General features: G+C 39.5%; 4 protein-coding genes and 1 long non-coding RNA gene across 9 annotated transcripts in view; 3 read left to right on the top strand and 2 right to left on the bottom strand.

The window, feature by feature from the left end:
* The window catches only part of fancm (FA complementation group M), a 39,975-nt gene extending 37,212 nt beyond the window's left edge, over positions 1–2,763 (top strand). Inside the window, exons 22-24 of the mRNA XM_077537876.1 lie at positions 892–1,216; positions 1,285–1,573; positions 1,744–2,763. Coding sequence (XP_077394002.1) covers positions 892–1,216; positions 1,285–1,573; positions 1,744–1,891 — 762 coding nt within the window. The 3' untranslated portion in view covers positions 1,892–2,763. The remainder of the gene's footprint in view (positions 1–891; positions 1,217–1,284; positions 1,574–1,743) is intronic.
* Positions 2,518–12,689, bottom strand: slc25a29l (solute carrier family 25 member 29-like). Its single transcript, XM_077537877.1, has 4 exons — positions 12,101–12,689; positions 11,236–11,279; positions 8,354–8,437; positions 2,518–5,287 (listed from the first exon to the last, which is right to left on the bottom strand). The coding sequence occupies exons 1-4, from the start codon at positions 12,132–12,134 to the stop codon at positions 4,514–4,516; spliced, it is 936 nt and encodes a 311-aa protein (XP_077394003.1). The 5' UTR covers positions 12,135–12,689; the 3' UTR covers positions 2,518–4,513.
* Positions 12,690–13,795: 1,106 nt separating this feature from the next.
* On the bottom strand, positions 13,796–19,372 carry wars1 (tryptophanyl-tRNA synthetase 1). The gene is made up of 11 exons (XM_077538031.1): positions 19,268–19,372; positions 18,877–18,984; positions 18,403–18,625; positions 17,515–17,623; positions 17,306–17,425; positions 16,226–16,408; positions 16,026–16,126; positions 14,903–15,015; positions 14,638–14,811; positions 14,387–14,527; positions 13,796–14,303 (listed from the first exon to the last, which is right to left on the bottom strand). Exons 2-11 carry the CDS (start codon positions 18,982–18,984, stop codon positions 14,145–14,147), a joined length of 1,431 nt encoding a protein of 476 aa, XP_077394157.1. The 5' UTR covers positions 19,268–19,372; the 3' UTR covers positions 13,796–14,144.
* Positions 13,820–19,222, top strand: LOC144031188 (uncharacterized). The gene is made up of 6 exons (XR_013287465.1): positions 13,820–14,529; positions 14,632–14,802; positions 14,955–15,101; positions 16,112–16,347; positions 17,489–17,549; positions 18,532–19,222. It is a non-coding gene; the product is annotated as an uncharacterized LOC144031188 (long non-coding RNA).
* A 204-nt stretch (positions 19,373–19,576) lies between the features above and the next one.
* Positions 19,577–26,666, top strand: part of wdr25 (WD repeat domain 25) — an 87,735-nt gene continuing 80,645 nt past the window's right edge. For all 5 annotated transcript variants that reach the window (XR_013287463.1, XR_013287464.1, XR_013287461.1 and 2 more), the window contains exons 1-3: positions 19,577–19,916; positions 20,005–20,632; positions 26,079–26,226. Coding sequence is in view for 1 of the 5 variants with exons in the window: in XM_077538033.1 (XP_077394159.1) it covers positions 20,042–20,632; positions 26,079–26,226 (739 nt within the window). In the remaining 4 variants the exon portion in view is untranslated. The remainder of the gene's footprint in view (positions 19,917–20,004; positions 20,633–26,078; positions 26,227–26,666) is intronic.

Raw genomic sequence — 26,666 nt, 5'->3', positions numbered from 1 at the left:
ATTTTATTATTATTATTTTTTAATTTATTTATTTTCAAGGGCGATGTTTTATGTAACATTTTAACTGGTATACAAGTGTAAAATAAATTGACTGTTACTCGTAAAACAAACATCTGTATTAGTTTTTTTAAATAATCGTTAACTTGGCTGTATTTTTCTCAGACTTTGTCATGACACAGGTAACAAGTACAAGGCATAAAAATGCATCTAACCAGACATGCATAGACAGTAATTAAATAGCATATACAATATATACAATGCAGTATGTTATATAATATATGTCAACATGAGTGTATATTTTCATTGGTACAATTACAGGCTATGAACAGGCTTTGAGTATGATAGCTACAGACTATAATGGCTACTCTGGACTCACAAATATATATATAAATTTATATTTTTCACCTATCCTCAATTATTAGCTTAATGGCAAATGGCACTTCATTTATATAGCGCTTTTCCACCTTATGAGGCCCTCAAAGCGCTTTACATTTTGACTACCCATTCACCTACTGATGGTGCAGCATCAGGAGCAATTGGGGGCTCAGTATTTTGCTCAAGGATACTTCGACGTGGTCACAATGGCATGGGATTGAACCCACAACCTCTGGGTTGGGAAACAACCACCATACCACTGAACCACGCCGCCCCCAACAGCTTAAGAACTTGTTTGTGTTCAGGCCAAAGAAATATCAGTTCTAGGTTGGTGCATCTTGGTGCTTACTGTGGGTTAAGGAGCTTAATTTCGATAAAAGTGGTCCTTTGCTGCCATCGTGTGGTATATATAGGCAAATACAGTAAAGTTGTGAGTGACATCAATTAGTCATGGATTTTTGTGATTCGTGACACAACTTGCTCTGCATTTAAAGTTTTTTTTCCCCTACCATCCAGGAGCCTCCATCCACCGTCCCAGACCCTGTCGGAGCAGGTCCGTCCGCCACCGACAGTCCGGTGTGCATCCTGGTGGACGGTCGCTGCCTGAGCGGTGGCGCGGAACTTGTGACCAGCCTACGCCAGCATCACGGCGCCACCGTCCACGTGTGTTCGCTGGACGGCAGCTACTTCGTCGTCAGCGCCCGCATGGCCGTGGAGAGGCACGCCCAGTCGGATCTGGCGGCCCTGCAGAACCGCAAGCGGCTGGCCGAGCGAGTGAGCAACGTGCGGGAGCGCTTCGATCGCGTTTGTTTGCTTGTGGAGAAGGACAGAACCAAGTCAGGTCAGCCTCATCCCGCCCCCCATTGCCCCTTCAAAGTCCAACGTTAGGACAACGTTTCCGTGTCCCAGGTGAAGCGTCCCGTCCCTTCCAGCGCACGCGCTGCTACGACAGCACCCTGGCGGCGCTGGTGCACGGCGGCGTGCGGCTGCTGTGGAGCGACGGCCCCGAACAGAGCGCCTCCTTGCTGGTCGAGCTGGCGCGACTGGAACGGCGCAAGGGGCAGGCCTTCGCCCCGCCCTCCTCGGAGGTGAACACTCAGCAGGCGCTACAGTTCTACTTGAGCCTGCCCGCCGTCAACTACGTCCACGCCCTCAACATGAGCCGCCGCTTCGGATCCGTTGCCCAGCTCGTCAACAGGTAAACCCACATCAGATTAGTCAAATAAATGCATCAAATTATTACTGAGGACTACACTAATAATCCTCAATAATAACCAATAATCGGGAGTCATTGCTGCACTTAAGAACATAAAGGGAGTTTGCTCTGTGTCGTTCTGTGTCTCAACTGTCCTGTGATTGGCTGTGCAGCTCAGTGGAAAGTCTGGAGCGTGGAGGCGGCATGAGTCGAGCGAGGGCCGAAGAGCTCTACCGCTTCCTGCGCTACAACCACGACTCGTTCCTCTTGGACAAAGCAGGAAAGTCTCACGAGACAGTTACACACACTCTCAGGATCTAAATGCTTCTATTTTTTGGGGGTCTTTATTTTGCTACAGTCGCTGCTTTCTTATTGATGAACTGATACAGTGTTTGCACAGGAGCTTCATCAGGTTATAAGCTCGAAACATTTGCACAACATGACTTTGCTTAGTAGAATAACATGCAGACTATTTATTTTATGGAACTTTTTTTTTTTAAATGTTTGACAGAAAAACAAATGGATGATTATGTTTATAGATATAATGTAAATTCCAATCAATGTCAAATCGCTAATAAAAAATTTTATGCAACTATAATTTATAAAGGTTTTCCAGTGTGCCATTTATCTGCTGGATTAATTATATCAATATGTTTCGCTCTTTAATTGTAATTATCGATGCAGTTCAATCCAACAAAATGATCAAGAAACAAAACAATTTTGTTGTATTTCAAATAACACAAATATTATATCCGCATATGAAATCACATACACATATTTAGATATTTTTCAAATGTACTCAACATAAAAAGTGTGCTAATATTTTAAAAAATGGTTAAATGTATGTACAGTACAACTACACTATTTAAAATATATAATAAAAAAAAGAACTATTTTCGGTTTATTTCAAGATAAAGCTATGAACTACCTAAAAAAAAAGCCATTCGACAAGTACATGGTGCCTTTTATTGGCAATCAAACAGATGAATGAATGATATTTCAGCACAAATGATATTGTAACAGAATTTGGATTTTTTTTTTTTTTAAAAGCATAAATAATTAGTGAGAGAACAGTAGAAAAAGTAATTCATACTTTCACCAAGATGTGCTTAATTTAACCCAGGCACACTGCTTTGATAAATGCTTTGCAATCCTTTGGGTCCAACCAGAATATAATAACTTCTTCTTCTTTTTTTTTTTTTTTTTGAGACATTCAACACCATTTTTACACATTCTCTGCATCAGATAAATTGGTTTCCCATTTAAATTGCAGTGGGATGATGACGATGATGATGATGATGATAGTCCACGGTCAAGGACGGTCAAGTGGAACCTTTTATATACTATTCCAGCAATACCTACAAAACGCCACATGGTGACAGTATTACACCAACATCTGTTTTTAAAGCAGTTACTTGACTCTCAAACTGATTATCTCATCTTCAGAATTCAAGCAGGAGGGGACTGTGTTGGTTTTTGGAGGTTCAAAACGGATTAGAAAAATAAAGAACAAGAAAATGACATAAGATCAGAACACAAATGTAATATTTACATGTATGTACAATAAGTGTGAAAGCTTTCCTTTTTTTTTTCTTTCTTTTTTTTTTTTGTAACCGTCAGAGGTGCGAGTCTCAAGTCCGAAACGTCAAAGTTTTCCTTAACTCGCAGAAATCAAGCAAGTCATAAATCAAGTTGTGTTAATCTATTATATTACCTGGTTCATATATAAGTGACATTTAAAATATCCTAGATATGTGCATTCAAAGGTTAGGAGAAGGTCAAATTCTGTTCACCTGTAAAGTTTCTGTGGCATTTGAGGTTTATATGGAAACTAAAGTAAAGTACATGGATCACTACTTTACTGGAGTAAAACACAATTCCAAAGTTATTTTGGTTAGCTTGCTAACAAACAAACTTTTTGGTACAAATTTGACTGGTCCAGTCAAATTTGAGTCTAACATAAGACTAAAAAACTAGAATCTGGAACTTTGGTTTCACTCAAGTCACTCACCTCTGGTAACCATTTAAAAATGAATAAAAGTGTAGTGTTGAGCGAGAAGAAAAGCTGATAGTTTCACGCCTCTAAATGAATCTGATTGATTTTATAACAAGTAACAAGTTTTATGCAGTAACTTCTAGGGGTGTAACGATATCCAAACATCACGATAGGATATTACATTTTATATACGTTGTATATTGACTCGGTTCACAAGCATATTATGTTCCCCTTCATCTGACCAATAGCGTGGATTTTAAACATAGAAGGGCCAAAACATGCCTTATGAAAATTAAACTGCATTAAAAAAATAAAAAAAAATCACCGCCAGAGGGTGCTAGAACTGCACAAATGGAAATCAAACTGGCTTTTTCCCCCCCCAAAAAAGAAAAAAAAAGTGCTGCTTTTCATATCGTGACATGATATTGTTGCAGTTTTAAAATTGCGATATTGCTGTTATCGTTACATCCCTAATAACTGTAACTTCTTCTTTAAAGGGACTGACTTGACTCATTCACTATTTTGTCCAGAATGAATTTGATAACCATTATTTTTCATGTAATTAATACGTTTAAAGAGTATTTTTTTCTACTTGCTGTCTCCTGTGCTGAGGAAGTAGGTAACGGCCAATCATGGGTCACCTGTTTTCTGGGTTTGGTCAGTAAACTGAGCCATGATTGGTCGTTACCTACTTCCGCCTCCCAGGTAATGTCATCATCAGTCCACAGCAAGTAGAAAAATTACCGTTTAAAGGTATTAATGAATTTTTACTGCTGAAAATGGCTCAATAAGTCAAGTATCCTTTTAAATGAGCATTAAGAAAATGACATATACAAAAACAGACTATTTATGTACAAGTGCAGTTCCGTCTGACTATATCATTCTTAAATATGACACCTGCCCGATTTTTGTATCTACAATCCCGTTTCTGCTCGCCGCGGCTGTGCTCAGATGCTGGTGGCCTGGGCCTGTGTCTGCAACGGCTGCATAGGCGCCGCCTGCGGCTCGGGACCCGTCAGGACGCACTCGTCGTCGCCCTTGCGCATATACAGCAGGAAGAGAGTCACGGTGGCGAAGGTGGTGGCGTTGACTGGGAAGGCCCGCAGCAGCGTGGAGGTGAGGCCGCGCGTGAACACCCGCCAGCCCTCCTTGCGCACGCTCTGCCGCACGCAGTCGGCGATGCCGCCGTAGCGCTGCACGCCGCCCACGCCGTCCGCCTGCAGCCGCGACTTGATGACGTCCACCGGGTAGGTGGAGATCCAGGAGGCGATGCCCGACATGCCGCCGGCGAACAGCAGCTTGGGGATCAGGTAGGGGTCCTCGGGCTCGCAGCCCAGCTGGCGCGTCAGCACGTCGTACGCCAGGAAGTAGACGCCGAAGCCCGGGGTCTCGCGGAGGAGCGTCGTCACCATGCCGCGGTTGATGCCCCGGATGCCTTCCTTGTTGTAGATCCTCAGCAGGCAGTCCAGGGAGTTCTTGTACAGCTTCCTCTTGGACTTCTTTTCGCCGGTGCCTTGCATCTGCATGCGGGTTTTGGCCAGCTCCATGGGGCAGCAGATGACGCACTGGATGGTGCCCGCCGAGGCGCCCGCCAGGAACTGGTTGAGCGGCGTGTCGCGGCCCAGCTTGCGCATGGCGTTGCCCTGCACGCCGAACACGATGGCGTTGATGAATGTGAGGCCCATCATCGGAGAGCCCAGGCCTTTGTACAGGCCCAACGCCTGCGGGAAAACAGCGGCGGACGGTTGACATGCAAGGCGGTCTCAGTCAGGTAGGAACATCTCCGCACTGTCCTGCATTGTTTGCAACTCTCGTGATCCAATTTCATTACAATAATTCTTGCTCTCATATAGTGGTTCTTCAACTTTTTACAATCAGTACTAGGGCTGTGCAATTAATCAAATTCAATTACAATTTCAATTATTACACTCCACAATTACAAAATTAACATTATCGTTCAAAAAAATGTATACTAATTTTTGAGTTGTTTAAATTTATACATTTGCACCTTTTTAAAAATTTAAAATAACTAATTTCATAAATTGTTTCATCCAAAATTAACTTGAATAAGTATAGTGTTTCAAAGAACTGCATGTCTTAATATTTTTGATTTTTTTACATTTAAACATTTTCTTGTTTTGTACCAATAATATGTATTAGGGGTGTCACGATTCGCCAACTCCACGATTCGATTTAAATTTCGATTTTGGGGTCACGATTCGATTTTTTTTTCGATTTTTTTTTTTTTTTTTTTTTTTCTCCGCTCCCCCACTTTATAACACAGAGGCATATGCTTCTGTAGGCTAAGGCTAGTCTATGATCATTGGTTCTATTCATTGTACAGTAAATCTTATTTCAAAAGATCGGCTACATATAGGTGATGCAATTTCCATATTATTTTTGTGTAAATTTATGTAATATATGATAATTGACATTAGGCAGGAATGATCAAATTCAAAGAATTTATTTACAATATAAAGTTAACCGTCTTGTTCTTACTGAAGTGTAAAATAAAAAATAAAAAAACAAAAACAAAAAGTCACAGTGGGTGCCTGCCATCTATTGACTGTTTTTGGTTACAACAGTGTGCTGTGCGTTCCTCTTAAAATAATGTGCAATGTGCAACAACAACAAAAAATATATTGTATCCAAAGTCATGGAACAAATACAGCCTGAACAAACTATATCCCAACATTTACAGTTGCTGGGCATACTGTAGCGTGGTTCAAGTACACTAATTAAATGTTTGAATCCAGCGTTTTCCAAGGCTGCAGGTCTGCTGCTATAAATAGACCTATGGATCTGGCGTTTCGCGCGAGCTGAAGTGTGTGGAAGTTTCACTGTAAATGAGGATGAAATAGTTGGTTGGACCGTTGTTTTCCCACTTCTAGTTGAATTTGATAAATCTAAATCTTTGTGATGCCTGCGTAAATGTCCCGTCATGTTTGTCGTGTTTCCCGTTGTTACGGCTGGCGGCTCGGGCCATTCAGTTTGAATGCGCCAGCGCGACACTCTGATTGGAGGACTGTGCCAGCGCGACACTCCGATTGGACGACTGTGCCAGCGCGACACTCCGATTGGACGACTGTGCCAGCGCGACACTCCGATTGGACGACTGTGCCAGCGCGACGCTATTGTGTATCCGTGTATTATACCCCTATTAGTTATTGTTTCTCCTCCGTTCTGTCAGTTCTGTCAAATGCGGTTATTATTTGTTCACCTTCCACTTTCACTCCCTTGTCAAACCCCTGCCTGAAATTTCAATTAAAACTACTCAGATGTTAAAGTCGACCCGTGTTTATCTACTCTATATTTTCTGTTATTGTGTTACTTCCCTTCCCCTTGACGAGCCGGGCGTAACACCGTGGCCGAGTACAGTACGCGCACATAGCATATCTTGCAACTGTGGTCTTTTTATCGACAACGTGAACGTTGTCGACATAACTCACCGGGAACGCAAAATGTTTCCAAACTGGTGACGAGAGAAGCGGGAGCGGCTTGAAGCACCATTGCTGTGTCTGTCCGCGCTTGCCATCATGACTGCAGGAGAAGTCAGCTAACAAGTGCCGTTAGCTAGTAGCTGAATGGCTGCGTCTCATTTGCTTTCCTGGGAGGTGGCGGCGGGCGCGGGGGGGGGCATCGAATCGTGTGTCCTCTCTTCTATTTCGATGCTCGAAATCGTGACGTAATTTCGATCGATTTCGATAAAAAATCGAAATCGTGACACCCTTAATATGTATGTATTTATTTTTGCCAACAAAAATAAATACATACATATTATTATAAATATATTTAACTATAGACTGTTTGATCCAAAAGGAACTTACATAATTATAGTGTTTATATATTTTTTAATTGGGCTTAATATTTTTAAATGCTTAAGCATGACCTTGTTTTGTACATTGTTTAAATAATCGCGATTTCAATTATTGCCAAAATAATTCTTTTTACCATAATTGAGCAGCCTTAACATAGATTCATTTATTGATCGTGTTTGTTTAAATAAAAGAAAAAAATGACCTTGAAAAAAAAATTGCATGAAATGAGGACTTACAAACCCAATTCACCGTTTTATTACCAATAATGACCATTTTCTGTTCAGGAATGCAATAAAATGATCTGAGATTGCAATCAAGAAATAATGTGTTATCCCACTAAATTAAAGTGATGCATCTCCACTTCTTTGCATGGTGGGGAGGAGCTAAGTTGAGCTTGCGTTGTTAAGACAGTTTTCATTGCATGTGCACGTGTACTATTTTTTTCAAACTCAAACCATCTGTTAGCCAAGCAAGCCAAGGGTACATGATATAAGATGAATTTAAACATGATCTGATCTCTATTCCTCTTAAAAAGTGTGCGATTACCATAGTAACCATTACCAATACTATTCAATGAGTGCTGGTCGAATGCATTTATTTGTTTTAAACCCTCATAGTGGATGAAGTTGATGCACAGTATGTCCCTCCTTCGTGGTGACCTGAGATGATTAGAATGTCAACATAGTCAAATGTATACGAGCTGAGGCGACTCCATGTGGAGCTTTAAACATAGCATGACTTCGAAATCTTAATTTAGCCTTCTGAGGAATGAAGTTCCCGTGGTGTCGGGAGAAGAGACACTTTCCGCCCCCTTTTTACCCTCAACGCCCCCTCACGCTGGATGTCTCTCCTCGAGCTGACGTGGCTGGTGACATTGTAACCGGACTCCTTAATTAGCAGCGCATGTGGACTGAGAGGCAAAGTCGAGGGCTGGGATACAATTTTTTTTTTTTTTTGAGTCAAGCCTACCGATTCCTGGCGCACGATGGACTGGAAGCAGTGATATGTGCCACGGTAGAGAGGCTTGTCCGCATTTTGAACCTGAAGCCGCACCTGAGGACCATGAGACTTGTGTTAGCGTTGTCATCGTGATGTCACGATGTAAAACAGTGCTAAAAGGAAAAAAAAGCAGGCAAACAGGGTAAAAAAAATATGCATACGTTGCAAAATGAGGATTTTTTTTTGTGTGTGTGTGTGTGTGTGTGTGTTTTTTTTTTCTTTTTACAAATTGTGTATAGCTGAAGACAGGACAAAGAGCAGGGGTGTCCAAACTACGGCCCGGGAGGTATTGGTGGCCTGGTGTCCATTTTTTAGCGCCCACAGCAAATACTAAAAATATAATTTCTTGTGTTGTGGCTATCTAATATATTTAGAGTATTCTACGTGCATGTGAGGTGCAGGTATTATTTTAGCCAACTTGGGGGGGGGGGGGGGGGGGGTTCACCTTCCTCTACTTGGTGAGTGATATGGGTGTCAGCTCGTGTATGAATATTTTCATTACGTACTGTGTGCAATAAAGCAACTGAAATTGCATCATCAGCTGGTTTTAGAGAGCTGTTTGAGCTATGCCAGACTACAAGAGATTCTTTTTATAACTAAAAAGGGAACAACACTACTGGTGAATAAAGAATTCATTTTCAGCAGCAAAAACGGTTTAATCCACTTTCTTCTTTCCATTTATTTGTGCGCGACCCTCGGAGGAAAAAGTTTGGACACCCCTGACATAGAGGGAGAGAAAGAAAGACCTGGACTTTACTTACTAGGTCCCAATTCCGTCGAGAGGTTGTTTATTTCTCTCTCTCATCTACAACACAGTGACACTGTTGCTGTTAAAGACAGCCCCCGCCCTCCTCCTCCTCCTCCTTCTCCTCCAGCACTCCCCCAAGCATACATATTCATAGCAAAGTACACAAGAAGAGCCAAACACCAAGCACGCAGATGCTGCCGTGTTATCCGACCACATCAAACATGAATGCAAATTTGTGTTTCTGCGTTCCCGAAGCTGGCCTTGTAGCTACAATGCCTTTTCCTGAGTGCACTCAAAATGGGGTCACCAAAACGCACTCACAACCTATAAAATAAGCAAAGCTAAACTTATTTTTTGGGGGGGCACACGTATCCTTTGTTATTCACCTCAGTCACTGGTTGCGGAATTTTGGGGGAACAGTGAGTGTTAAAACCCCAACTTCCCATTTTTTGGGGGGAATGACACAGTGAGGGCAGGAGCTTCATTTAGTCAAATCATTGCATTGTCTAATAGAAACTAGTGTTTAGTGTTCATCTTCATCAATTGGCAAATTACAAACATTTTTGGTTCAGTGTTCCCCCGTTTATCGCGGGTGTTACGTTCCAAAAACTACCTGTGTTAATTAAAAAATAAATAAATAAAAAAATCATGTTAATTATGTGTGTGTGTGTGTGTGTATATATATATATTCCATTTAGTCATTTTTTCCCATTAAAAGTATGTTTTGTTTTTTATTTACTTGTTATATAGCACAGTATATATTTTTTATCTCCAGAGTGCAATGTCGTGGAGCGACGGGACAGCCGCCACTGGAAAGGTCTCATCGAGACAAATCCACGGATGCTCGTATGTCCCCGTTCGAACGGAGGGTTCGAGAGATAGGGCCGCGCAAATATCCCAAAAAATAAACAAACCAAAAAGCAGCTGTAAAAAAAATCCCCGAAAGATGAACCCGCGATGAACGAGGGAACACTGTACTTGCAAGTTTTTGCTATTTGTAGCAGGACTTTCAATCTCATGTTCCACCAAAGCATCTGATGGACGATAATTTCTCTCGTCACATGGACTAATGTGTACACATTATTTCACTCATTTATTCTTTTTATCCCCACTCGTCTGTTTCTTAGCGGGAATTAAATATTACGAGTAACTTTTTCTTTGTTTTTTGTTTTTTTAATAGTGGATGGGGGTGTCCAAACAGTCGCTAAATAGTCCAACCAAATTGCCAAACAGGAAGCACTGACCTTGACCTTTGCAAACTAGCGCCTCTCTGTTCGCAGCAATGTAGTTCAGCCCGCCGCACACCGAGCGACGCGGCTGAACGTGAGCTGGACAATATAGCAAACAACTTGGTCAGTGATTCAACCCAGCGACTCTCGCACATATACCAACTCGCGGCAACAGAAGAAAATGTAAGGTTATATGGGATTTTTTTTTTTTTTTTTTTTTTTTTTTTGAACCACAAACAAGAAAGAAGCACATTGCCCTGGTTGCTGTAACTATATCATAATAATAAAAAGAGAGGAAATAGGTGAGAAATAGAGTGTGTGGCTATTTGAGATGCTGTTGGTCGCTCTATTCATTGATTGCTCTCCTGCATTTGGGCGACTCGAATGAATGACTAAAATGCGTGACATTTTTGATTGATTGTTACATCAGCGCTGTGAGACCGTTCATACATGATTCAGAATTCAAATTCCAGCAAAAAGTAGTTGGCAGTCAGCCGCCACAAGTGGGCGTGTCTCGTTGAAGGAATGCATGCACGTCAGCAGGGTTGTGCTTTGAACAACAGTCACCACTAAATTATCCTAATAAATTGATCAAATAGATTAATCGCCCCTGTTTAACTTCACTTAATTTCCTTCAACTCATGCGCTGGCTTCTTCCTTGCTGCAATCACAGTGGCAGTAGATGAACAAGGGCAATTTACTTAAGCCTATATTACCTATTTATGAAGATATACATTGAAATTATTTTACCAAACAAGCATTAAAATTGGGTGAAGCTGTTGAAGTTATTGTACCGTAAAACAGGGTTGGTGTGTACATATGACAGTCTAGCCTAAAAGCGTAACATGGCCTTACGCTACAGACGACACACCCACCTTCACAGTGTCGAATGGATGGCCAACCAAGACACCAGCAGCACCTTTAAAAGACACAATTCAATATCATTTATTTTATTTATCTATCAATGTTTGTTACACGAGCATTTGAGTTGTCGTACCTGTCAATATTTTGACTTTGCAACAATTTAAAAATAAATTTGAGTCGTCATTCCACAATTAGAATAAAACACACTGATGAGATACATATCAAATCCTCTTATTGGGGAGACGCACACCCCTATGATTATATGATTTTCTAAAAAAATAATTCAAGTTTCTCAATCTGATGTGGGCACCAAAAAAAAAAAAAAAAAAAAAAAAAAAATGATTTACATCCTCTGTTGCTATCTAGGTTGTTTTTCAAGCTTGGGCAGATTATGAAACTGGAAAAGCGAATGTTTTTTTTCTTCTTCTTCTTCTTCTTCTTCCTCGCCAGAAAGATATACACTTAAGGCGCGTTTTCAGGTGTCTGTCCTTACTTAGGTATATGCATTAACAAACTGTACTGTCTTTCTTCCGACCACCGCTTGACATCATTCAGTAATTCAATATTTACACATTACAATAAGGATGTAATAAATCCGAGAGCCACTCCCATTCAGTCTTGGAATGTAACCTGATGAGTCTGACATACGTAGTAGCATTTTACGAATGAATCCCACGCTTATATTGACTTTATATTTTCACGATTATTATCATGGTTTAATAGCGTCTCTACGTGTGAGGAGAACATTTTGGTTGCAGGTGTACAGCAAAGCTAGCAAGGTTAGCATGCTGTTCAACTGGCTCGCGTGGCAAGCTAGCGGCAGTGGTACGCTTTGGCTAGCCGCCCGGCCGCCGACGCAGCTTTCTTTTCTCTCACCTCCCACGCAGCCCGCGGCGAAGTCAAGTGCCATTCCCTCGAAGGTCGAACTTGTTCAATTTGTCACTCTATGTCGATGTTGAAGCGACTGCGTGGCTTTTACTTTCGCTGCGAACCGTGTTTCCGGCTCAACTCAAGCAATTGACAGACGAGTTGCCCCACCAGTCTCCGGCTAAGCTAGCTCTGTGCTCGTCGCTTATGCTGGAGCTACACTACAAAAAAAAAAGTGTTTCGGGGCTAATAACGTGAAGTAAAGGTTTTATTTTGCCCTCCACAAAACCTTTTCTATTTCTGTATCTAAAGGGGAGGGGGAGGCGGACGCCGGGACTGGAAACGCAGACGCGTGTTTGCCCTTTTTAAGGCGGTCCAATCGCGTGTCCAGGAGCAAGACAACTCCCCTGGCCCGCATCGGCCGCCCCTCGCTCGCATTGGCTGCCGGTCGCGAGTAGCGTCCCCCTGGTTTCGAATCACAAGCGCCGGCCTAGAATCAACATCGTTATCACGGCGGACGTCATCACGACACGATGAGCAGCAATGTTTGGCACGGATTCAAATATGGGGACACACTCGAACTGTTTCGTTCACCAAGGTTGAATGTCTAGTCTGAATAGTTCTCGATTATGCCACAGCTTTTCAAACACAGTGAGGTTACTTTTTATACTATAAACCTGGAAAAGGTGTGTGTGTGTGTGTGGGGGGGGGGGGGGGGGGGGGGGGGGGGGGGGGGGCTGAACTTTGAATCACGCTAGCTGTACTGCAGTGCAACAAATGGGATTTTAAATTGTAACATTTCACACAGTAAAGACAGCCATTTTAGCAAAATTCTCGGAATAAAGTCTAATTTATCAGAAAGTTAACTGATGTGTTTTTAAATATCACAATTAAGTTGTGTTTTATGTTTCATTTAATAAAGGAAATGAGATTAGAAGAGTAAAGTCTGAATTTTAAGGAAAAAAAACACAGGAAGGAAACTTTACAAAGAACTATGTCTGAATTTTACAAATTAAAAACAAGAATAGAATCACAATTTTACAATAATGAAGTCGTATTGCACTACCAAGTCTTAATTTTATGACAATAGTTTTATGAAAATCTGCAACATTTCAAGAAAATGTTAATTTTACAAGAAACATTTCACAAATTTATGATTATTTTATGATAGAGCAAGAACAGTTAATAATTGTATTCCGTAAAGGTAATAATAAACCTAATTGTACTTGCAAAAACATCAATTTTATAATAGTTGTAATTTGATGAGAAGAAAATGTTTTGGGTTTTTTTATAGTCAGAAAAATGTCCTAATTTTACAAGAATAAAATCCTAACTTTACAAAAACTGTCATGAGCAAAAAAGCGCTAACTTTATAAAAAAAAAAAAAAGGTCCTATTTCAAATATATTCGATCATTTATCCATAAAGTCATAATATAAAATTGACATGCTCTTACATTATTTGCATTCATTACGAGTAGAGCATACATTCATCCATGTTTGCACACACATTACGTCGGTTCAATCCCGAACTCCACCCTTTGGGTCAAACTACTCCCTCATGTCCTAGAAAAAGCATAACGGTGTACAAAAGGAACTTTCCAAGTGGATTTCTACCATGTTTATTATAATCATTTACAGCTGTTTTCCTGCGGTGGCGAATATGTGACCACCTTTTTTGTTTTTGTTTTTTGTTTTGGGGGGGGGGGGGGGGGGGGGGGCAATGTTATTGTGCAACCATTAAAGTCAACAAAACCATGTATGCATAAACACACTGTTTAGAAAGGAAAGAGGAACATTGACATTGATATACACTATGTACTCCCTAAAAGTTAAGTGATATTTGCTTTTTGGTCAACCCCAAAGCTCAAAATCCTTAACATTTTACAAATATGACAATAAGTACTGTCCCACAAAATACACAGTGGACAGTGGAATACACAGTGTTTAAATTAAACATGAAGATATAGTGCAGGCACGTCTTCCCCTTTTCTAATAACTTTCGTTTTGATCAAGATGCAGTTTGATTTTGTTTTTTTCCATCAAGCGAGCTAGTTAGTGGTTAAAATTCAAAGGCCGCGGTGTCATGAAGCGCTTGACTGTCTCGTCCGTGACTTGCTTGCGTCGCTCCTGATGCTCTGCGATGATTGGCTGCAAGGTTTCGATCAACGTCTTCTTCAGTTCTCCGGTTAGGAGAGCGCCGCTTGTGTAGTCCTAAACACAAAATACGTGGTAAGTCTACAGAAAATTGAGTTAAATGTTTTTTGGTTATCAGTCGGCGTCGTGTTCACTGTCACCTGTCTGATCTTCTCCAGCTTGTCATCATCTTCCAGGAAGAAGGTCAAGTACATGAAAGAAACGTCCACGTCTACGTTGCCGCCGTACTTGCGGTGCTCCTCCACCGTGTCTTTCCCCCCCGAAAATGCATACTTGTTGATCTGTGAGCAATCAACAGTATTTATAGTTATCATCACGACATATTTTGACATTGAAATCAAATTCATCGATAACAAAATTGAATATTTATCCATCTACGATTCAGTCGTACCTTGTTCTTGATCTGTTTGGCCGTGTCGGTGAGAAAGATGGACGAATTGGCGTCGCTGGCGCTCATCTTGGTCTGCGCCCCCTGCAGGGCGGGGAAGAAAGTGGAGTGCAGCAGGGCCGGCTTGGGGTAGCCGATCCTCGGGGCCACGTCGCGGGTCATTCGGAAGTAGGGGTCCTGCGCAACAAAATGTCATTGTCATAGTAATGCACTAGTAGTGCCTTGCGATATAAAAATTAGTCTTTATTTTTTTGCTATAAACGCTGACCTGATCTATGGCGCATGGGATGAGACACTGAACGTCTTTTCTGTCTCCAAAGATGTGCGGGAAAGAGTTACTGAAGGAAGGGGCTGCCTGGATGGCTGGGAAGCTGATCTTTCCTGGATTGAGACGATGCAGACAGGCATGATGACGCAAACTTTGACAGCATTACAAAGCTCTAAAGATGGACTAATCACTTCATTGAGTAAGAATTCTGTGGATCAATTAATTTCTTAATCGCTTCTTAAAGCAATTGAGGCAACAACTATTTCGCTGTCTTGTGCGGAGTACACATGTCACTCTCGTCCCTAAAGCAAGGATGACACAATATTTTCCACAAAGAGGACCACATCATCATGTGGTTGAGAAACTGCTGATAGAGCATCCATCCATCCATCCATCCATAACTAGGTTCAAAATGAATAACTAAATGTACTGGTAATAATGGTTGTGAACTTGTGACACGTGAGGTTCCTCAGGGCAGTGTTCTTGAGGCCTTTGTCTTCTATGTATCTAAACATTTGCTTTTTCAGCAGTTTCTCAAACACAAGATGATTTGGCAGTGGAAAAAGTGATGTTATCCTTGCTTTACAGACTAGCTACTGTTACTGTTTTCATTGAAAAAAAAAAAAAACAAGCCTGGACACTGTGCTGATAAGTCGGATAATGCTAGCTGGCTTGTTTCAATTCGGTAAATGATTCATTCTTATGACCTACGTGTGGGAAAAATTGTTGGTACTCATCTGTTAATGAAAAAAAAAAAACCACACTGGGTATGTGAAACTTACAAAAGTAACAATAAAAAAATGTGGAAAAGTAAACAAATTAGTCATTACTTTTGAATTGTTCAACAGAATTATATATATTTAAAAAATGACAATAAATTAATAATAAATTAATAATGAAAGAAAACATTGTCATCCGGCTCAAGATGGCACGCTCATTTCCCACCGTATTTGTTTTTATGCTAAACTACGGTGACTTATGTACCGAGTCGGGTTGCATCGCTGCCCTAGGAAAGAACTCTGTTGTAAACTGAGGACCGCTTGTAAATAACATTTAACAAAACAGTGGTCCCTTCACTTACAAGTGCCAAAATGTATCTTAACTTCTTCTATAGTTGCCTTACCAATGCAGTCGCTATCTGTAAAACCAAAGATGCCTTTGACTTGATTGAACGTCACATGCTTTTGGATCTTCACCACATTCCTGTAGAACTGCGGTGACGCACTGCGTACAAGAAAGAAAGAAGAAAAAAAAAACAACAGTGAAGGAATTCATATCCTGGACATGCAGAGACAAGATGGCCGTCAGTCATTCGTTACCAACCCCATGTAGTCGAGATCAGAGAAGATGAAGGTCTTGTTGACGTCGAAACCGCACGCGATGATGTCTTTGGCGTTCTCCACAGCGAACTGGTGGCACTGCTCCAGCGTCAGGTCCTTCCACAGGTACTTCTCGTCGTCCGTCATTTGGACCACCAGGGGGATGTCGAACACGTCTTGCAACCATCTGCAACAAGGACGCTACCACTTATTTAATCTTCAAAGAGTGATGATACTCTTTTGCTTTTTTGTTTTTTTTTTTTTTTGTTTTTTTGCTTTCCAGTAAAATGAGGAAAAAAATGCAGTGGGGCTGGGATATTACACTTAATAAACAGAATGATTCAATATTTAAAAACTTGATAGTTGATACTTTATTCCAAAACTAGCAAAACTGAACTTCAAATATAACCTAATAAACAACCAGGAAAGAAATAAACGTAAAATACTGTCATCTGTTCCTGCTGTTCACGCCATGGCCACTTCGGGGCAGTGTCATGCGGCACACGCATTAAAGGGATACTTAACTCATTGAGCCATTTTCAGCAGTAAAAAGTTAATATTTTGTCTATAATTAATGTGGTAACTTCATTATTTTTCATGTGAAGAACTTGTAGTGTATTACAAAATCGTTTTTTTCCAAATTACTGTACAGTATATATTGTATTTTTTAGTATTGTTTCCTGATTTCAAAACAAAACAAAACAACTGAACAATTCAGCATTATCACGCAAGAGGCATTGATGTTGCCCTAGCCAACCATTTTGAAACTGATTCAGTTACTGCTTCGGTCATTGTTTTCCAAAGTAGAAGCAAATAATCAGTCTGAAATCAGAGCAGAGGATTTGGGCAATTTTAAGTTATATAGCAGCTCTAAACGATTAGTTGTCGATTATTTTTGACACCTCTGGTTCTACCTTGTTCTCATTTTTGCTAGCCCGTCACCAGTTTTCTCCAGTGACCTTAAAATGAAATTATTTATATGATTTCCAATGGGGAAAACAATTGGATTGTCAATTGTGGGTATTATTTTCCGTTTTTCAACTCCATCTTTGCTGAATTGAATATGCAGTACTGCTCAACTCACTTGGTGAAGATAAAGGGGATGAGGTGGCCAACATGCATGGCCTGTGACGAGGGACCTCTGCCAGTGTACAGGAAGAAGGACTTATGCTTCTCATACGTGTCCAGCACTTGATGCATGTCTCTGTAAATGCAGCACAGCAGAAGAATCACAACATTTCTCCTCAACTTTGCATTTTCTACACAGGTGGTGTGTGTTAAAGGCTGACTGACCTGTGTGAAAAGAAGATTCCTCGACGAAGAAAGTGGTGAGGTTTCTTTCCTGTCACTTTCTCTATTCTGTCCACCAGCTCTTGGTCGATTTTACTGCTTCCAAAGCGCACTAAAAGAAAGACAGCAGCATTGTGGGCGTTATCATCTACAGCCAGTTTCCCACCAAGATCATTTAGGACCGCACACTAACTAAAAGACACTATTATGAGAATAAAGTTGTAATATTACATGAAAAAAAAAAGAAGTCATAATAAGAGAAAATAAATGTTGTACATTACTGTCAGAATATGCTGAAATGTGGTTTGACAAGATTGTCAACATTCAAGTCATGTTTAAACTAATACAAATGACTTCACACTTGTAAAATTACAACTGTTTGGTTCACGTTACCAATTTTTTTTCCTATACTGTATATATACACACACACGTTACAACTTCACTATTGTTATATGGTGTCTTTTTTCAGAAAAATGCTCATTTTTCTCACGATGACCTTTATTGTAAAATAAACTTTTTCCTCACCATATATAAGGCAATGCTCTATATAATAATTCCTGTAAAATTACACATTTATTTAAATTTATTTTCATTCACTATTTTTTAAAAATCCTCATAAAATTACTAATACAGTATTCTCATAAAATACTGGTATTGTCGTTTTCTTGTAATATGATTCAATACTTGTGAAATTCCACAATAATTTTAGTCTCATAATGTTTTGATGTCATCTCATAAAATCTGGACTTTAATTTTATTTTAAGTGAAACAAAAATAAAATAAATTCTTATATAATATGGTAATGATATTTGATAAATACAATTTTACAGTCTAACCGACCCCCCCCGAAACCCCACCCCACCGGAACAGGTGACACTAATTTGATCTCACCAATGAGTTTGTCGTAATCAACGCCTTTCGCATTGTTTGTGGAGACACTCCAGGGATTAACTTCATCATCACCATCATCCATGTTGCCATCTGCCGCCAGGCCGTTTTCTGAGCTAAGTGCATTTTCAGATGGCGGACATCCTGCTTTGTAGTCCTGACCCGTCACCTGTTTGAAGTCTACTTTCAACTGAAGCAGGAACTGGACCGCGGCATCAATTTCAGCCTGGAGAAACACAATATGTCCACATCTTCATCGTATTGTATACAATAAAGCACATAGTGTGTGTTACTTAATGTATTTAGCTGATCTCCTGTTAAAAGTTTGGCAGCTTGAATGACACTGTTATTTCATGGGTGAGCTGGAGTAATGCATGACAACTTAGAATCTTTAATTAACATGCATGCATGTCCAACACACATATAAAGTCTTTGATAAAGGCTTTATTTGTTATATTTAGGTTTACGGGCACCTACCTTCTCAGCTTTAGCCGATTTTAAGCTTCTCACTTTGTCACCCTGTGCTGTCAGTTTCTCATAGAGCTCCATTGGACTCCTCGCTGCATCTCCTTGATTGTCTGCCATCTTCACAGTGATAAAAACGATGATATTACATAACTCGAATGGCAGCTACAATGTATTTAAAATAACCATTGAGTGTTTGTGTGGTAGCATTCATGTCGCACTGTTGAAAGGGAAACTCCCATATGTGAGTTATCAGCCTTGATTTTGGCTCGTTATTATGGAGATCAGAGTCAATATCACGATGTAACGTGTCAATTAAAAATGTTTTTGATTGTTAATAAAACATGTATAGTTCGTATGCTGGTGTTTTAAAAAGATTAAGTCAATTTATGTGTACACATACCGTGTAATTGCGTTACACAGCCGGCAGCTCACTCATTCAACTTGCATCAGCATAAGAGCAACTTGATGCTCTGATGAAATTCTTCCCGAGAAATTTCGAATCGATTGTTTATTCCGCATGTCAACTCGAGTTTATTTGTCTTTAGTAAGACACGTTTCAACTGAAGATAAATAGTTATAGATAATTTAAAAAATGTATACAGAGTTTTTATTTTTATGTCAAATGTAACTCGGCAATTGCGATTACAATTAAAAAAAAAAAAGGGGGGACATATTTAAACCGAGGGACCAAAAAAGGAAGTTTGGAAAAATAAAAGTCTATTTTTCCGGTCGAGATAGTCAATTGGTACTTTCAAAAGAAAATTGAACACAGCGACTGTTTTTCTTTAAACATTATACTGTACGAGTGTACGTTTGTCGTTTTAATGTTCAGAGGAGGTTAGAACAATTATTTTAGCGTCTTATTTAAGTGTTTAAGCGAGTCGTACTACGACAAGCCAAACAAGCGAATTTGGAATGCTAGCGTTGCAAATAAGGTAGCTTTAGCTAGCTAGCCGGCTGGTTTGTTTCTAGTACTGTACGTTATTCGAAGCTTCTGTCTATCTTCTGGACATTAGGACATGCTGAGTCACTATTTTTTAATTACAAGGGTAAGAAATAACTTTACTCTTCCATTTTTCTGGGTATTAATCGTAAATATTTTCTTCTTGTGTTTGTCGTTATCTACTCAACCATTAGATGTCAGCCTTGGAACGTTGTTGAGTACTGTGAAGTGATGATGACCACATTAGTGGCATATGAGGATTCCCAGTCTGAGGATGAAGGACTAGACCAGAAAGAAGGAACTGCATCAGGACAAGAAGTTAAGGACTGTTATTCAATGGCATTGATGTCGAACTCTGACAGCACACTGTTGAAATGCCACCAGAATGTAATCAAAAAAGACAGGTCCTCCTCGCAAAAACAGAGTTGTTCTCTTATATCACCTACTGTTCTTCAGAAGACGGCTACCCTGCCTCCATACATCCCACCAATTGTCTCTGATAAGCCCAAAAGACCCTGCACTGTCCCGCCCGGTGTCCGACCTTATATTCCCAAAAGGCAAAGACTTGTCACTTCTTCCATAGAGAATGAGGAGACCCTAACGGGCGGGGTTCACGGCAAAGATGTCCAAATTCTCACGGCAGTGTCTCCGAAAGTGAAGCTGCATCTTGCTAACACGCCTACTCCTGCTGCTGCTGGGATACCCAAGAAGCTTCTGCTGAGCCTTCAAGGCCACCAGGGTCCGGTCAACACAGTGCAATGGTGTCCAGTGCCTCAAAGAAGTCATCTACTGCTGTCTGCCTCCATGGACAAGACCTTTAAGGTACAGTGATAATAGCATGCGTCAGACTTGGAATAAAATTAGATGTGTGCTGGCAATAATTAGAAGTGGGTACCGTAGAATGGCGTTGCAAAAAACTGTATTGAGGTATGATACTGAGTATTGTTATGTGAGAATAATGTGACTCAAGTAAAAGTAAACAATACTCCTCCACATAATTTATTTTGTTAATTATTAATAAATTAATTTATAAAATAATTTATTAACTTACAATAGAACCAATCTGCAATATTGGAGTAGATTAATAAACTTTATTTTAGCCTAACCCATCAAACATTATTTAAATCAGATATGAGTTAAGAAGATTGTAGAAATGATTTATTCATTTACTTATTTTTCTTTGATGTATTAATATGAGTGTAATGAAATTTGTATATATGTGTGTTACTATTGTGTATTTTTATTTTTCTATTTATTTTATTTTTTTATACGAGTAGCATTATATTTTCTTTTATTAAAAATGTAATTTATTATAAATAAGTGATAGGATATGAAGAATAAGGGGTAGGACTGGATAAGTTTTCAACTTCTTCCTACTCCCTTGAACATATACATAGATATTTATTGGATGTTTCTTTTATTTTATTTTTTTATTTTTAACTTTATGTGTTTATATAATTATACGTGTATATATGCATATGTTCAATAAACTTCAAACTTCAAACTTCAAACTTCAAACCAAAATATTTATGTATAATAAACCCGAGTGTGTTTATTGTAATACGCAGTTTAATTTATTGCTTGTGTTTGTTAAAAAAAAAAAAAAAAAAAAATGCATAGGAAGAGGACCTTGAAAAAATACTCCATTAAATCGAAATCAAAATATTGAGAAGGGAAAAATGTAATTATTTCTCAAAGGTATTCAGCCCAAGTCCTTGGGATAATCACTCACCTCGTTATTCAGTGCATCTGTTGTGCTGTGACACCACAATCTCCCTGCCCTTTCCATATAGAAACACGGCACGCACCACTTTCTACACAGTCATATCTGTCACTGTCAGTCCAATGTATGTCAGCACCCACGGGATTTACTATCTTTCGGATTCCACTCTCACGTTCAGCTTCTCTCTATTTCTCTCCGGGAAAAGGAGAGGGAAAGGTCAAGAGATGCAGGTGTCTGAAACCGTTGCATCCCACCGTCAATTCTTAAGAGAGTTCGTCAGTGAATGATCAGTTAAAATATGCAGACGTGTATTTGCATATTCAAACGAGTCCAGTAGCAGCATAGAAGCCTCTTCTCCGTTGTTCTTCTTGGTGGCCAAATGAGGACTATAAGCTGTGGGTGTTTTATTAAAACTCTGATTGCATTTCAGGCTAACACAGTACTTCTCAATTATTTTTTTTCCCCAATAATTAATGTGTGTATGTACAGGACTGTCTCAGAAAATTACAATATTGTGATAATAAAGTCCATTATTTTCTGTAATGCAATTAAATAAGCAAAAATGCCATACATTCTGGATTCATTACAAATCAACTGAAATATTGCAAGCCTTTTATTGTTTTAATATTGCTTATTATGGCATTTTTTTACTTGGTCTGAGGAAATATTCCAATATTTTGAGATAGGATATTTGAGTTTTCTTAAGCTGTAAGCCATAATCAGCAATATTAAAATAATAAAAGGCTGAATCCAGAATGTATGACATTTTTGCTGATTTAATTGCATTACAGAAAATAATGGACTTTATCACAATATTCAAATTTTCTGAGACAGTCCTGTAGGCCATTGCTCATGTCGCAATAGGTTCCACTTCCTGTTCTATGGATAGCTATAATTTTAATTTTATGAGAAACTACTGCCCAAAGCCACCTGAGATAGGCTCCAGCACCCCCGCGACCCTTGTGAGAAATAAGCAGTCAAGAAAATGGATGGATGGATACATTTTGCTGTTTCTTTTCTTTCTTTTCTTTTTTTTTTAAAGCCTGCTCGACAGTATTTGATTGCCTGCACCCAGCCACCAGGGGGCAATATCAATCTATGAGCGCTTCTATTGGCCTGCTGTCATAGACTCAATATCTTTATTTATAATATGTTATTTATAGAATGTAGTAAGACCAGTTAACTTTCAGCAATTAAAAACCACAAAAACTGACATTGAGGCTTATTAAGCCTTGTATTGGCAGGTAGGAATTAGCAATTACATTTCCTTTTTGCTGTGGCAAAGAACTGTAATTGTCATAATTACAAGTCTGGGATTAATAAGGAACATGTATTTAAGCTACATTTGTTCTCTTTTGTTTCTGGCTGCAGACACACGGTCTGTGAAGTCCTTCATCTCTTCTCAGCTTGTCTTTCAGGAGCAGTAGCCCGACCTCATCCTCAGACCGTATGCAATTAGTCATCGTCGCCATGGCTACGATAGGTGTAAGGCGGCAGTTTTACATTGATAATAAGAATACTAATTTATTTTTTAATTACCTCGAGTCATTTAGAAAGCAGATTAGCCAATGAGTCATCATGAAGGATCCGCTGTGTGAGTCTGGCAAGTGGCCGGTGAAAATGAAGAGAATGTAGAAAAAAAAAAAAAGGGCAGGAAACAGTCATTTACAGGTCTCACATTTTGTCAGATTATTGTTCGGGCATTAATTGTCTCATTATTTTGTGTTTTATTCATGCTGGGTAATGGTCGTAAAACTGAGTCATTCCAGTAATTTTATGCTGTCTGGTGTTGTGCTTAGTTGCTATAACAGCCTTGATTTCCGAGTTAGTTGATGGAGTTGGCGTCCGTGTCCAGATAGTCTCACACAGACAGCCACAAACAGATTTTGCCTTCAAAACGCACATCAATAAAGTCATTCAGTAGTTCGTCCTGCACATATGCACCATTGGCAAAATAAAATCAATAATGAAGATGAAACTGGATCTTGAAAAATTAATTCAGGCTTCTCTTTTCTTCAGGCCGCTGTAATTTACTCTTCTCTGGTATCACTCACTTTCAACTCCAGTTAGTTCACAATGCAACAGCTTGGCTGCTCACTGAGTCAAACAGACGGTATCTCATCACACCGATTTTAGTATCATGACACTGGCTACCGGTTAGTTTTAGAATTAATTTTACTGATAGCTTTTAAAGTATGTATGGGTCTGGCTCCAAGCTACATAACGACAGCGTTAACCCTACAGCTGCCACCTGGCAGACTCACATCCTCAGGGTAAGGGGATTCTGTTTTTTCCAAAGCCAAAGCTTAAGACTAAAAGTGATAGCACATTCTCCATCACGCTCATGAAGAAGATGCACAAAATCAGCGACGTCTTTTAAAATCACTTCTTAAAACTCAGTTTTACAGACTGGCCTTCATGGGATGTTTTACTTCTTTTCGCCATATTGTATGAGCAAGCCAGGAGAGAGAACCATATTTGACTGTTCCTTTTCTATGCTCATCATCACATTCTTCATCTTTGCCATCAATGGTACCCTCCTGTGGTGGAATCACAGGGGGAAAAAATCCAAAGAATAAGCTAAAAGTGAGTTAAGTCTCACAATGGTGAAGATCTGAAATCTCATAGATGCTGTACATCGTCTTGACCTACTGTGTGCCCGAGTCAATGAATTGATAGTTCTAACACAACTGGCTTGTGTAACTTATCTTTCTGAACCATCCCTGGTAAGCTCCACTCAGTGTGTGCATCCCTTTCTCTTCAATCTCCCACAGTGTTACAGTAGCTGTCTTTCTAATGCTGTGTGAAGAGCGCGTTTAATAATGAAACACAGAAACCGAGAGATGTCTGAAGTGGCCCACAGAGCTTTCAATGTGGAGCACCCTGGAAAAAAAAATGTCTCCCCTCGTTAAGAGTCGTACCATATTTAAGCGGGCACCTGACAAGACCACCCACTTGATGTCAGGCTGAGCTGTGGCCCGTCAGACTGACAATCAGCCCCAATAAGCAGCAGTAACTCTGATGAAACGCTTGTCACTGTATCGACGTGGCTCTTTTTGCCAAAGTGTTAGAACCTCTGCATGAACACGACACTGCAATTAAGAAACACAAGAGATCAGCACTTCAGCCGTGAATCACTTTCTCCTTTCAGGACTTTTTTTTTTTTGCCCTCCATACATTATCTTCAGCCTGCTCTTACATTTCATGCCAGTCATGCATTAGATAGTATAGTTGTGTACGCACGCAAAAATTATATCTTGAGGCAATCAAGCTTGTCTTACTTTACTTATTTAGCCATTTTTGACAGTCAAACATTAATATTTTGCCTATAATAAATTTGACATTTTCATTATTTTTCATGTACAATTAGTACCTTTAAAAACACATTTTGCAACTTGCTGTCGACTGAAATTGACATCACAAGGGCTCAGGTAACCAATCACAGCTCAGCTTGTGAATGTCACATGACCAAACCTAGAACACAGGTGAGCTGTGATTGGTTATCTGAGCCCTTGTGATGGGGTTCCTCAATAAGTGCAATCTGTGAGGTAGAAATACATTATTTAACTACTAACCAGGCATATTTTCACAGCGTTTATACCGTTTACTCCAAAGTTGCAAGCTCAATTTATCAAAATGTACATCAATAATAATGCCTGAAGATGTACATTAGCTTTAAAATAGCTTAAAGCCGTCATTTTCTATAGGCGCAAAAAAAAAGCAGGCTTGAGAAGGATTTGACATACAAATCTTCAACAGAAATTTAGTTGAGCTGAAATACTTGGTTTTCATTGTTGTTTTTTAAATTTAGCATCAAACAAAACAGTGTGCCACCATCTAGTGGTCTACGGTGGAATTATACCCAAAATAATCCAGAGGCAAAAAAAACAAAACAAAAAACCAACAGCCAAATAGCAGGACTGTGAACTTGTAATTATTTTACTGTAATTAGAATGATTGTTAAAGATAAACTCATAATCATAAATCACAAGAATATTTAATAATACAATTAAAATAATTTAAATAATTATACATGTAAGAATCACTACCTAAGTACAGTTCACTTGTATTTATCTTTTCAATTCAGTCTATTTGCAGTCAGTATTTAAGAACTGTGTGTTTACCGTACATGCAATAATTTTAATTGAATCATTTCATGTTTTGTTTTGTTTGTTTTTTCTTTTCTGACATTAAAGCGCAGTGTTGATGTTCAACGTCAAAGTGTGCATAATGTCACAGTGGCTTACAATAACATTTACTATACTAGTTCTGAAGAATAAAACTTTTGTCAACACTTAGGCTACTACGCTACTGTAGTTTAATGTTGGTCATTGTAATGATACTTGGAATGTTAAGTATTTTTTTTTTTAGTTTGTATTTGGCGATTTTACACCAAGTCTGAGAAACACGACATACATCAGAGATTAATCCTGAGTACTGTACTGTAGTTTTTCTGGTATGTAAGTCTACCTTAGTGTCTTCTCATAAAAATACACCACTGTGCCCAACGTTTCAGTCAAGACTTTTTTTTGCGATGCCTTTCAGGTGTGGGACGGGGCTGAGAGTGGACGTTGCCTGACGGTTTTCACCTGCCACTCAGGAGCTGTGCGGGATGCACGCTGGAGCCCCTGCGGCCGCCGGCTCCTCACCGGCTCGTTTGACAACACAGCTGTGGTTACCGACGTGGAGACGGGTGAGCAGCAGGCCAACTTTACTCTGGGTTTAAAAAAACAAAACAAAACAAAAAAAAACATTTTATACCCGTATTTTGTGGCTTATACATCATTGGTATGTAGTGTTGTGAATGTGACATTTTGAATTCAAAACAACATTGTTTCTCTTGCATTCTATTATGTCACACAAAAATGCTTTTCAGGATATGATGAAAAAGCTTTAATTACACCACACAGCGATAAAAGTCTTTTTTTTATTTTATTTTTTTATTTTTTTTATTGTTCCACTATGCTCACTTCTCAGCACCCAGCGGGCAGTTTTTGTTGTTTGTTCCTGCTTTTGTTTTGTTACTTGGAGCCAAATTCTGGACGATTGTATTGTCGCCGGCCCTTTTGTGTGATCGTACTATGCATTTTCAAGGTGACATTTACTGGAAATCAATAATTTGGTTTGCTTCCA

The sequence above is a fragment of the Festucalex cinctus genome, chromosome 12 (genome assembly GCF_051991245.1).
Source record: "Festucalex cinctus isolate MCC-2025b chromosome 12, RoL_Fcin_1.0, whole genome shotgun sequence".
Classification (NCBI taxonomy): Eukaryota; Metazoa; Chordata; class Actinopteri; order Syngnathiformes; family Syngnathidae; genus Festucalex; species Festucalex cinctus.
This window is presented reverse-complemented; position numbering and strand designations above follow the sequence as displayed.